Source organism: Apaloderma vittatum, unplaced genomic scaffold (genome assembly GCF_000703405.1).
Source record: "Apaloderma vittatum isolate BGI_N311 unplaced genomic scaffold, ASM70340v1 scaffold23953, whole genome shotgun sequence".
In the NCBI taxonomy this organism is placed as follows: Eukaryota; Metazoa; Chordata; class Aves; order Trogoniformes; family Trogonidae; genus Apaloderma; species Apaloderma vittatum.
The window spans coordinates 1,832-14,787 of NW_009708992.1; the positions used below are offsets into that span (position 1 = coordinate 1,832).

The 12,956-nt window shown below is 36.2% G+C and overlaps 1 protein-coding gene across 1 annotated transcript in view; it reads right to left on the reverse strand.

Annotated features, from left to right (window-relative positions):
- Positions 1–215: 215 nt before the first annotated feature.
- LOC104271927 (uncharacterized protein CXorf22-like) overlaps positions 216–12,956 on the reverse strand; it is a gene marked incomplete at both ends in the record, with an annotated part of 58,259 nt that continues 45,518 nt past the window's right edge. Inside the window, 2 exons of the mRNA XM_009866765.1 lie at positions 216–356; positions 944–1,037. Coding sequence (XP_009865067.1) covers positions 216–356; positions 944–1,037 — 235 coding nt within the window. The remainder of the gene's footprint in view (positions 357–943; positions 1,038–12,956) is intronic.

The window sequence follows — 12,956 nt, forward strand, 5'->3', positions numbered from 1 at the left end:
CAAACTTATTAACGTATTGTTAAAGTTTCAGAACTAAGAAAACAAAAAAGTTTTCATTTTTTTCTTCTCTGTTAGAGAGAAATGAAATACTTAGAAGTATTTTGTTTTAAAATTTTGTTTGGAAAAAAGAATTGAATATAGCATAGATCTTTTTCAAAACAAAGTATTTCCATTGGTTCTTCAGAACTTAAGTAGTAAAAGTACCTACAATTTACCTTGTATATCTGCAGTAGCACATCTGTCCAAACTCGTTTGCTCATTAACTCAAATACGCTGTCCTCCAGTATGAATAGATTCTTGTCGCTACGTATGTCTGAGTTTTTCATATCTCCTTTCTTCAACTCAGCCATTTGACCCTTCAGATAAAGGAATAGGATTTATTTTTGATATTCATTTCACCAGTTCGGCTGGGAAATTCACAAGAGGACAATAATTAATCAATGGCATACATGACTGATAAGCTCTTCTACAGTGCCAATGGTGATCAGCGTTAGCAGCAAACGGTAAATGGTTCTATCTCAAGAATAAGAAGCACAATTCAGAACTGACAGGAGTTGAAAACGGCAATCAGGACAGAGAGGCAAAAAAAAAGATATTTTAAAAAAATTGTTAAATCAGCAGAAAGCAGTAAAATGAATTCTACTTTGAGAAAACATATCTGTTAGAAATTAATCACAGGTGTCAGCAGTATCAGAAAGAATGGCAGTGAAAAAATAGGGCAAGAGAGTATAAATGTTGGTGTCAACTTAAATTTCTGTTGAACTTCATGCATGTGCTCATATTTATGCACTCCAAAACAGTCATCACAATAGGAATATTCATGGTCCACAGTAGACTTCCATTAGTCTTCAAAGGATTGATGCTAAGCACACAGTCTTTGATAAGAAAATAACAAAAAAATTAATCAAAACAATGAAACACACACAAAAAGTCCCAAACCTACCTTCAGTGCAGTTTGTAATTTAATCCATTCCTTATAATCACCAGGTGCAAGCAGAAATTCTGGCATAACATGAGGAAGATATGCTCCTTGGCTTCTAAAATTGTAAAGCAGGAAAATTTAAGAGGTAGGCAACATAATTATTTGTAGGAGGAGTCCAAGTTTTTCAACTTGCTCAATTCATGTGTAAGCTCTTCTGAGTTCTACCTGACTTCTATTGCTTTAGATAGCTTCTGTTTATGAAATTCATGTTCAATTCCTATGTCTACAACTAAAGGCTAAAATCACACACAACCGTGGACAAGACAGGGGTTTTTTATGAGAATTGCTTGTCCGTAAAGGATTTATTACAGCACAAAGCATCAAAATACATAATACCTATTTCCATGTGAAAGCCAAAGGACCAGTGTTACATAACATTAGCAGAATTAAAACTTGATGATGCTTTTATCTGCCTGCAGGTCTGACATTTAAAGGCAGGTGTTTCAAAACTGTTAATTGTTAAACTGACCTGCCTTTTTAATTTAAAAAAAATCCTTCTCATTAACATCAGTATTTAACACAATGCCAGTTATCCAAGATCAGTATTTTCATATTGTTAAGAAGTTTTTCCTCAAGACACACAGCTTGTAACAAATTAGTTTGTTGTATTGTAAAATACTTAAACTTTTCCTTTACTGCTGTAGTAATGTACCAAGGAAACTTTTTGAGGGAAGGAAAATAAAACTGATGTTGGAGTTTTGTTTGAAACAGTGAACAATATCTATTGGCTTTAGTAAGCAGAAAATTTGGAAGATTAACTATGTTTTATTTGAACGATGCTGACCAAAAGGTAGTGGTTGGGGGAAGAAAGCTGAGAACTCTGCTTCTATTTGCAGAGTAATCTCCTAAGCTTCCTTGGGAGGGAATTTGCACAAACCACAATTTGTGGAATGAACATGTAGGAATAGCAGATCACAGATGAATTATTCATATTTAGGCTGGCCCTAGGTGTCCTCATTACAAACTCTCATGCCAGCAATGCAGGTATCAGACATTCGTGTACTATGATCTATAAACACTCTTAACTTGGGAAGAAATGCAAATATTCTGGGTGATCCTTAAATGCACAAGTAGGAAAACTTCCATAAACCAGGAACAGTGAAGAAATCTGATAGGACTCACACAAACTAGTAGAGGCAGAAACTAACAGGAAATAGAAAGCTAGGCGCATACTGAGTTCCAATTTAATCACCTAGCACTGAATACATGTAAAGCACAAGAGTGCGGCTAGAACTGCTTTTCTCTGCCAAGCTGTATCATTTTGCTAGGATGGTTAGAGATTACTACTTCATTTCCAGTCATCAGATCTCATCAATCATCAGTCATCAATAGGGTGCTGGGTGCTCGGGTGCTGAACATAGCATTGACCAATTGGCTACCACTCCTATTCTGCTCTGAATAAGTCAGTGAGTTAGACAAAATTTAGCAAGACTGAAGGCATTTATTAAAATTTTGCTATTAAATAGCTTTCCAAATTGTCTGAGAAACTACCTTAGAAAGACATAAGTATTTCTTTCCAATCACTATTATGCTTAGCAAAAGGGGTAGGGATCCACTCACTCCATAACTCATTATCGCTTTAAAGCAGGCAATCAACATCATGTATGCTAGTTTCAAGATGCCTAGATTCCCTGGAACATCTCAGTGGGAAGTCTGGAAATCAGAGCTATCAGGCTCCGCTAGGAGAGAACTTGGACCCTATCTGGGAGTGCTCCTAAAGTAGCCCATGAAAACTCTTTAAGGAAACTTCTGTGGATGAATATTTTGATGGAAGCTTCTGAAGAGACTTTGTTAGATGTAGCTTCAAGCATAAGGTATGCAAGAGGAAAGAAAATTGACTGCCTCCTTGCCAGAAGCTGCCAGAACACAAAGAAAATAAAGTATTTTGGAAGACATTTCTGGTACAACCTTAATATAAGCGTATTAATGACTTACTTTCATTTATTCACTTATATCTTGAACAACAATTTCCACTTGTTCATTTTAATTGTCAGGAATAAATGCTTTTATTCGCATTTTACAATAAAGAAACTTGAGATAAAGAAGATATAGAGACACTCTGTCTCAAGTGCAATTACTCAGCGAACTGGGTCATATTAAAAAGTATATTCTCAGCTTCACAGCATAGGCATCACCCTATCCAAATTCAAGAAGTGCTCAGGGTTTACCTTGTCTGCTCAAGCCACCTGACATAATCAGGATGAAGAAGAGTGCTTCCCCGAGCTGATAACAACCAAGAAGGTTTTCTGGTATCTTCAAATATTGGGTGGCATGCACAAACTTGGAGGAGTATTGACAGTAGATATCACTGTCATTCAATGAGAAATTATGTTATTTTGGTTCTTTGGTACTGACTTAATCCATCAAACAATGAGTTACAGAAGAGATATTAAAATATTTGAAGCTAGATAGAAGTAATATCAGGGCTAATAGATAAAAAGTGAAGCCTCTATTAAGCTGAGTAAAATCTCTTACTGAAGGGTGAAAGGCTGATCAACTCCACCCTTGAAAAGTAGTTACCCATCTATCTATTAACAGGGGTAACAGCATTCAAAAGAGGAAGTATATCTTGTTATTCTTCACTGCTCTAAGAGTTGTGCAGAGAATTGGCTTAACACTAGACCTAAGGCAGTGGCAACAAAAAAGGATTTTCCTAGGTTTGGAACTCTGACTTCAGAAAAAATATCAATATGCTGATTAGATAAATAAGAAAATCTCTTTAATCTACTTAGACTTTTCAACATCATGGCATCATATCATACTGTGCTCAGTTTTGAACAAAACTGGTGAAGGGACTAGAGCAAAAGCCTTGTGAAGAGCAGCTGAGGGAATGGGTTGTTTAGCCTGGAGAAAAGAAGGCTGAGGGGAGGCCTTCTCATGCTCTACAACCACCCGAAAGGAGGTTGTAGTGAGGTGGCTGCCAGTTTCTTCGCCAAAGTAACAAGCAATAGAAAAAGACGAAATGGGCTCAAGTTATGCCAGGAGAGGGTTAGATTTAGTATTAGGAAATTCTTCTTCACCACAGACAGTTATCAATCATTGGAACAGGCTGCCCAGTGATGTGATTGAGTCACCATCCCTGGAGACATTTAAAAGATGTGTAGATGTGGTGCTTAGGGACATGGTTTAGTGATGGACTTGGCAGAGTTAGGTTTAGAGTTGGACTCAATGATCTTAAACACTCCAAACAAAAAGATTCCATGATTCTATGGTGTCATATACTCAATGTCTTGCTCTCTGGAAGGATGTAATCAGCAGGGTGGTATTAGTAAGAGGTTTCAATTCATGATGGCAAGACATTCTTCAGCAATCCACTGCCTCATGACTGTAGTCTTTAAGATAGAATGGGAAAACATCACGTAATTTATCCATCAATTTTTATTTAGTATCAGAATGGATGTTGACATTGTAGAAACAGGAATCTACATTACTGATGAAAGGCAAAAGACACTGTTTTGCCACTGCCATAATGGTTCCTCCAGTTCAGCTGCATATTATCTAAAATTCAAAGAAGAGTGCTATTGCACCTCTTTTTAAAATAAAGGACATGGATGAAAGTTACAAATAAAGTTCCAATGTTGTTGAAACAGTGTGTATTGCTCTCAGTATGAGATCAGATACAGCTACATCACTGTCCATTATTCTTCAGATGAAAATCTTGCATTTAGAACAGCATGTAAAAGACAGGTTTTAAATGACTTTAGAGCCTCTTGAAATCCAGATGAGGATGCTACAAAGAAGCAGAGATGCTGTATTTCAGGGCTTCTAATGATCTCTAAGGATCTCATGACATTAGACTCTCTCTGAAGTTAATACTCTTCCCTGTTTTTCAATAGCAACAGCCAAGAAGGATGAAGAAGAATTTAACTGTTTTTATTTGCACCATCTTTGATAGTATTATGTGACAAGATAAGATTATCAATTAAGGTAACTAACAGCTAAATCTGTTCAGCAGCAGGCATAGTGCTTCCATTTCTTAGCATGTTATTAATATGGAAGACTAATAGATTACGAAGTAAGCCTACAAAATTTTTGCTAAAGCCAGTAATTACAGGACAAAGAGCATCAGTGGAATGGTAAGATCACTAACAACAAACCTGATCTGACTAGCTACTGAGTAAGGAATGAAGTTGAGAGTCATCTTCTTTCATAATTAAGGGAGCAGAGTTCCTGTGGAATTTCTGTGTTGAATATAATCCTACCAAAGGACACCCCAATTAGTGCAAACTGCAGAAGACGACCTTGGTAAAAATTAATTAAAGTTTATAATACAGAAAACTTAGACAACAAAAGATGCAGTATAAAGGAAAACCTGAACTTATATCATTCAGTTGGAATTATGTTTGAACTATGCTAATCAAAAAAAATGGAAAAAAAAAAGATGCATGCATGCCTATTTTATTCTGTACTTACTTAAGGAAAGCAAGCAATGTAGAATGTAGCCGGTGGAGCTGTAATATCCCTTCAACTGGATCAAGGCTCAGCGACTTGGTTAATGTATGGCCTGATAACACTTGTCCACTCAGATGGAATAACATGTCAAACAAAGTCTTAGTACCTTTGCCAAGTTTTTGTTTAAATGTGTTTTCTTGTGGAGAGGTCATCTGGGCTTTACACACGTTACTAAGAGAGAAAAAGCTTATGATATTATTCTTTTAAATGCACAAACCAAGCTAACAGTATATATCACAATGACAAATTTAATAAACCATGAAACAAAAACAGCAGCAAGAAGGTTGAAAAGTATAGCACTTTTTACCTTTTACACACTTTTCACGCTAAGGTAAGAATTTTGAACTGCATGAAATATTTAATAAGTATATGTGAAATATTTCGTAAATAAATTTGTGTTTGTCACTGCTGTCTGCCAAACATCTTTGACTTCTATCATGTTTATAAATGTCTATGTGTTTGTGTCCCAGGAGACTGGCTCCTTCATTATCTAGTAGCAAGCTAGACAAGATCACCTAAGTGATGCCACTAAGACTGATACATTTCCAGGGTGTTTGCAAGACTGTTGATTATGAAATTTGCTTTCCAATCTGTTTCTTGATCTTTAGAGTATGTGGAAGGAAAAACATATTGTTAAAACACTTATTTATACCACTAAAGAAGGGAAAATTGCGAGAACTGTGTTCATTCTGTGATTCTGGGAGGAGAATCAATTTCAGTTAAGAAGGTGACAGATGGTTTGAACTGCATATTTAACATACACTGCATTACGATATATCAGAGCATCACAGTTGGAAATACATTTTACAAAATGAAAAATAACACCTGAATGACATTTTCAAATAAACAGCACATAGATGTTCCAATTTTAATATACTGCATTGTATTAGAGCATGTTTACATTCCTAAGATCATATCCAAAACATTTCATTATATATGTTAACATGTTATTAGGCAGACATACATTAGCTCTTAGCAGATATGAATTACCTTCTTAGTGAACGTGGTATTGAAATAGGATTTTGCCCATTAGACCAACCAAAGAGAGTGAACCAATTCTTAACAGCAGTTAGGGTTTTCTGAAAGAAGATGTACTCCTCCTCATCTTCATCAGGATAAAATGAAAATCCAGATTTATTTTCTCTCCCATCATTCTGAGTGTCAGTTTCAGTCTCTTCACTCTCTTCGCTTTCTTTGCTTTCTTCACTGAGAGCGATCATTTCATTGCTCTCATTTTCAGAAGTAGTCTCTGACTCTGAATGATACCAAAAAAACACAAAAACCCATAAAGATTCCTTATTTCCTTACTTTTGTCTAGTACAAAAACAATTTTGTTTTTTAAACAGACAATTGTTTTCATTAAACAAAGAACTGTGAGACAACGAATGATCACCTTACTTCAGGAGTAAACAAGTTAAGTGACACATACATGTCTTGGGAATAGAATAATTTATATTCTTGGAATCTAATTTCACTTAAAGAAAAAAATCATTACCCAATCAGAAAAAATAAACTCAGGCATGGCTTACAAAACCACAGACAGCAATCTTAAAGAAACAGTCTTTCTTACAGTACCAGTAGGTATAGCTTCACCAGCTAAGACAACGGTAGTTCTCCACCCAATCACATGGTGTGGCTCAGTGACTGGCTTGTGTTCCAAGAGTTCATCAGGTACTGTGTAGGCATAACTAAGTCTACATCCCAATCTCTAAGACTTTGCATTTTTCTGCTTTCTGTTAGCCCTTCTCTCCCTTAAATTCTGACCTGGTCAAAACTTAGATTATATATTTTAACAACTATGAGCTGACAGCAACATCAATATTATTATTTAATGAAAAGTAGCTAAGAAAACGAACAATAATTTTCTTCACAGCACAAACAATTTAGATGATTCTGTCCCTGAAGGTGTATTTTAATATTTTTGCAGTTTTAATGTTTCATTAAATAATGCAAAAATAAAACTAATACCTTTGACAGTGAAAAAAAACCATCATGCTAGGACTGAAGAAGAAAAACAATGCAATATGGAAAAAAGAGACATCCTTTCTAAGATCATCATGCAGTCAGATCTGAGTTTGTGCAGTTCTGCCAGCTGACAAGATTACTTTCCCCGCCTTGTCACTGCCAGCTTTGCCAGAGGTTATTACCTTTTCAGATCTGAAACTGAGTTCGTCTTGTGAACTCTCCTTAACATCATTTCACTTAAAATTAGTCATGTTGCTAAAGAAGTACTATTTAATCTGTTTAACTATCCCTGTTTGTCTTGGCAACACCTTAGAGAATGATCACACAAATATCGGCAGCTCTGCAAGAGTGGAATACTAACAATGAGGAAACAGCAGCAGTAAGTTCCACTGTTCTAATTTTCTAGTTAGAAAAATTAGCAGCAGAAAGAAAGCCGATGTCAATGGCCTCAGATACCAGTCACCTGACAACCTCATAGAAGATCTATTACTCTTAGTTCATAAGAAACAGTACCTTAACTGAACCCACTGACAATGGGTTTTTTTCATACAGCACCTGACAAATGCAATGAAAAAAATATCAAAGTCTAACCTGAGCGTACAGCTAGACCTTTGCAGAATATAGCATATTTACAGAGAGTATATGGTTGGTTAGTACATGGCTACAGAAACAACAATGCCTTTCTTAACAAGTAATCCCTCAGGTTTGTTCAGTCATCATTTTTCTACTGGCTCCTCCATGGATATGTTATGGCAAATGGGACATTGACTTTTTTTGGTTGTTTCCTTTGTTGTTTGGTTTGATTTGGTTTTTTTTGGTTTGGGTTGTGGGGTTTTTTTAAATAGTTTGACTGATCTCCATTCTACTCAGACTGCTCTATATTCTAGGTCAGGTGTCACAGGAGATGTCAGGCTCCCCGGTATTCATTGATTATATGTGCAGAAGTATTTCAGGCAAAGCTTTCAAAAGTGAGCAATATCTCTTTAAAGCAGTTAGCTGAAAAGCAGTTTTAAGAGGTCAAACTGTTTGAAGTGAACAGCTGCACTATACCTGACTGAGAATCTCCATATGCTGAGTCAGTGGTTGCACCAAAGGAACTTGAGGAAATACTATGGGAAAGCGATTGTGGAGTATAACATTGATGAATAATTTCTCCACTGCTGCTGTCTTCACCGTCTATAAAACAAGAGTACAAGCTGTACATGAGAAAACATTTTATTTTCTGTGCTCTAGCAGTTTATAAACAAAGATCTGCTTCTACAATTTTCTGGTTTGTGCTTCAAATAAATTTTCATTTGACTTATGACGAAAAACACATTTTGGTTATTAGAACGGGGGCAAAAAAAAATTAACTGTCTATTTTTTTCCATTAACTGTATGTTTTACAGGACAGGTTTTCATACTTGCTCAAAAGGACCTTTCAGAAAAGTGCCAATTCAAGGACTGTGTCATGAACAAAATATTCTTAAGGAATTCTTGATCACAGCTCTGCAATGTGTCTTAGCATACCATTATCAAGCTCTTTCAGACTCGACATGTATTTTGAAAATCAAGCTCAAAAGTATGCTTTATCAATCCACCAGTTCCATCAAAACATATGTTCTGACATTCTCATGTTGGCCTATGATAGGATTTCAGGACTCTCTGTTAGTTGTCTCTGATGTTACTCTCCAGAGAAAGACTAGAAGAGGAACCCAGTGTAGTTTCTAGAGGAGTAAACACACCAGTAAGAGAAGGAAGAACTCTGCATCCCTGGAGGTGTTTAAGGAGAGGCTGGATGTGGCACTTAGTGCTGTGGTCTGGCCGATGTGGTGGTGTTGGGTCATAGGCTGGACTGCATGATCTCAGAAGTCTTTTCCAGCCTCAACAATTCAGTGATTCTGTGATTATTATTTGTTTTGTTTGCTAGCAGTTATTTATATGGTTTGGAGAAGATAACAGAAGAAGATGGTGTTAGATATGTGGAAGTAAAGCCTTCCTGAATAGCTTTCAAAGCCACTGTGTTGCATAGATATGGTTTGGCCACATCAAACAGCATTCCACACCAAAATAGTCTACACTAAACTCAAGGACTTTAGCAGTAATAACTTGCTTCAAAACAGATACAAATTGATAGTGTGAATAAACCAACAAGTAATCAACAGGGCACAGAATTATCCCATTATTAATGGGATCAGTTATTATAAAATCATTACGTCATTTTTGGATTAATTCTGAAGGGAGATCTACAAAACATCTTCAAAAGACAAGCTTGCAAAAATCATCTCTTGATCAAAAAAAAAAAAATCACACTTTTATAAGAGAGAATACTTTTCCCCCTTTCCTATTTTCACATAATTGTGCTACAATCCATGAATGTGGTACCTATACCTATTTTATATATGAAAGAAACCCAACACATTACCTATCTTCTCACTAATCCCTTTTTCAACTTCACAAGTACCAACTCTTCCTTCTTAGATAGTCCGAGTTACACAATTTACGTTAATCTAGTCTTAGAATTCATAGTCTTCAAGTCTAAATCTATGTCGGACCTAGGGAACTACTTTGTTACCTCAAAAAAAATTGTCTATTTCATCAGAATATCTCAGATTTCAACATATTTGATCCTGGTTTTAGTTGGAGGCTGGACTAGATGACCTCCAGATGACCTTCCAACCTGAATTATACAATAATCCTAATCTCATTCCATAAACACAGCTAGTGTTTGATTACAGGCTTCCATTAGGCCTTAAAATATGCCTACACTCTCCAGTCTTCAAAGACTGTAATTAAAAAACCTGTAACCTACTCCCAACAGACAAACAATGATCACGTTTTATCATAGCATCACGTGACCTTCTTCTCTTTTGCATTCTTCATAACATATCTAGCTGTCAATATAATTTAAAGTATGTTAATTTATTCTCTATTTTCAGGGATGTTTTCTCTAGTCATACTTTAAAAACTTCATAAAGCATTCTGTAAGTTTTATGCTTGTTCAATATTTTTCAATAAACATTATCTAATAATGTATATAAATTTTGATCATTTACACCAAGAAAACATAAACTATAGACTGTTTTAGAAATTTAATTGCAGTAACCCCTTGTAAATAACACAGATAAATACTATCTTGATGATAACATCTCTATTATCAAACTGAAATCATTGATAATAATACTGGACAATTATAAGAGGTAGAATGTTGACTGCTTACTGCTTCTCAAGAAAATTCGTAGATCAGACTGGTGAGATGCCAAATATGGGTATAAAGTAAGAAGGCAATTCTCTGCTGTTGCAGCAACTTGAATTGAGAACCTGTTCAAAATAAAATGCAGAAGTAGTAGTTTTATGTTTAGCTATGGTAATCAAGATATTTCAGCACAAGAATAAAAGACAAAATTAAAGTGTCTAGACAAATTTTTTTTTCTGTTCTGATTCAGTAGGAGAGTACACAGATGGGACTGTACATGCTGAAACGGTGAATTTTAGTACAGTATTTGCATGTGATAGTTTTAATGCATAGATGTATTACTGATCTGAAAGTCCAAGAGTTAACATACATTTCATTAAGTAAATGAACTCTGTCTCTCTGAAAAAAACTCCACAATTAAAATTAGAGATGACATTTACAAGTGTCATTAAAGTAGACTGATAACTGGCTATATATATCCTATAAATTTTGACAGGGGAAGTTTCTTTGAAAAGTAACCTTTATTTTGACTTAACATTTATTCTATAAGACTACAGAAATCTCAGAATAAACACATTCAATTTAAAAACAGTAAGATATTGACTGCAATTGCTACAACATAATAGAAATTGATTTATATGTTCCAATGTTTACTATAGTGTCTGTACATTCTGTAGCAGTCATATTAATGTGCAGCGACCCACCTTTTAACCCTTTGTACTTTACCTCAGACTCTCAGGATGCATTCAACAAGCAAATTACTGTCATCAGTGGATCCCTGCTAGCTATCATGTATATATGTTCCTGGCTCACTGCAACCAACAAGTAATCCAACTGTGCTTACTCCTATGTCACTACATAGCTGTGTTTTTACTCCCTGTTAACTTATTATTTAACATTACTATTAAATATTCTAAGCTGTCAAAAATACAAAAAAGTGTATGAAAATAATTAAATCAGCATGCCGATATCCATCTTCCTTTAGTATATTGACAATCATGTGTAATGAAAATATGCCTTGAACAGAAAAAGAAAATATTTTCTATTTTCTTTAAACTACATATTGAAGAGTAAATTCCTATTTAATGTAAATTTAAATTTATGTTAAAATATATTAGAGGACCTTTGAGATTAATTTACAAGATGATATAATTAGCTTCCACTGCTTTCTTAACAGAATAATATAATCAAGGAAACCAGAAACGTTTTAGAAGTACAAGAAAGTAACTTTTCTTTTCCTCTGTAACTTTAAAAAAAAGTAACTTTTAAAAAAAGTAACTTTTATTTACCTCTCTAAACACAAAATTTTTAGATGCTGTTTGCAGAGGAACTTTATTAAATAGAGAAAAGCCCCAGCAAAATCCATAACCATCTTTCTATTTGTAAATATTTGGTTTCCAGGTTCATAGCTAACACTCCTCCCTGGTTTAGGCTGCTAAAAACCCAAAAAGGGCATGTCTCCTTGGCTGCTGTGGTATTACAGTAAGAGAATTGAATACGCTCAGCCAATAACAAACACAAAGCAAATACATTCCTAACTAAGAAATTTAGAAGCTTCGGTCTTCATAAGGTGAAAACAAGATTAGACAATGAAGTGCCTGTGCTGGCTGAGCAGCACCAGGAAACCTCAAGTGAGAGACATGACTAAATCCCTCCTTCAGGGGACAGAGAACCTCATTTGCCAGCCTGACCCTTCATCTAGGGAGGTCTGCTGCTCGCCTGGGGCTTCGATCCAGGATGCTGCTAAGAGACTGATGCAGCTTGTCTAACCCTTGGCCCTGCTGTTCTTCCACATGGGCACCACTGAAGGAGATAGAACACATCAGGCATGACTGAATGGCTTTGGGGAGAATGGCCAGGGGAATGGGGCACCGGTGCTCTCTTCAGTCATGCTGGTGTAAGAGACTGCATTAAAATTGTTTGTCTCAACCTTGCTGAAATTGCCCGCGAAGAAACTTCAAGGCTGCTGTTTGCAAGCTTGGACCACTGATAAGCTCCAGACAACAACTTCAGAGCCCAGCCCAGATAAGCCACAGGACTTGACTTGACTACTGATACAAATTAAGGGTGCAGCTCAGATAAGCCACGGGGCTCAAAGTCCTGAACAACAACTTCTGGACCTGATACGGCAGCTGTCTTGCAAGCCCACCGGTTTGCAAGCCCACCAGGTGTAACTGTTGATAGGGTGGGTGCCCTGCAAGGCGAAAATGGGCTCTCTGGGCACTTATGCATGCTCCACCGATGGAGGCAACGCTGGGGGGGGTGAAGATCGCTCCTGACGACCTCCATACGCATGCGCTAACCAGGCGGAGAATGGGCAAAGCGTCTCCTGAAACACTATATAATGCCACCGTGAACAGCTATTCTTTGGAGATCTTCCCC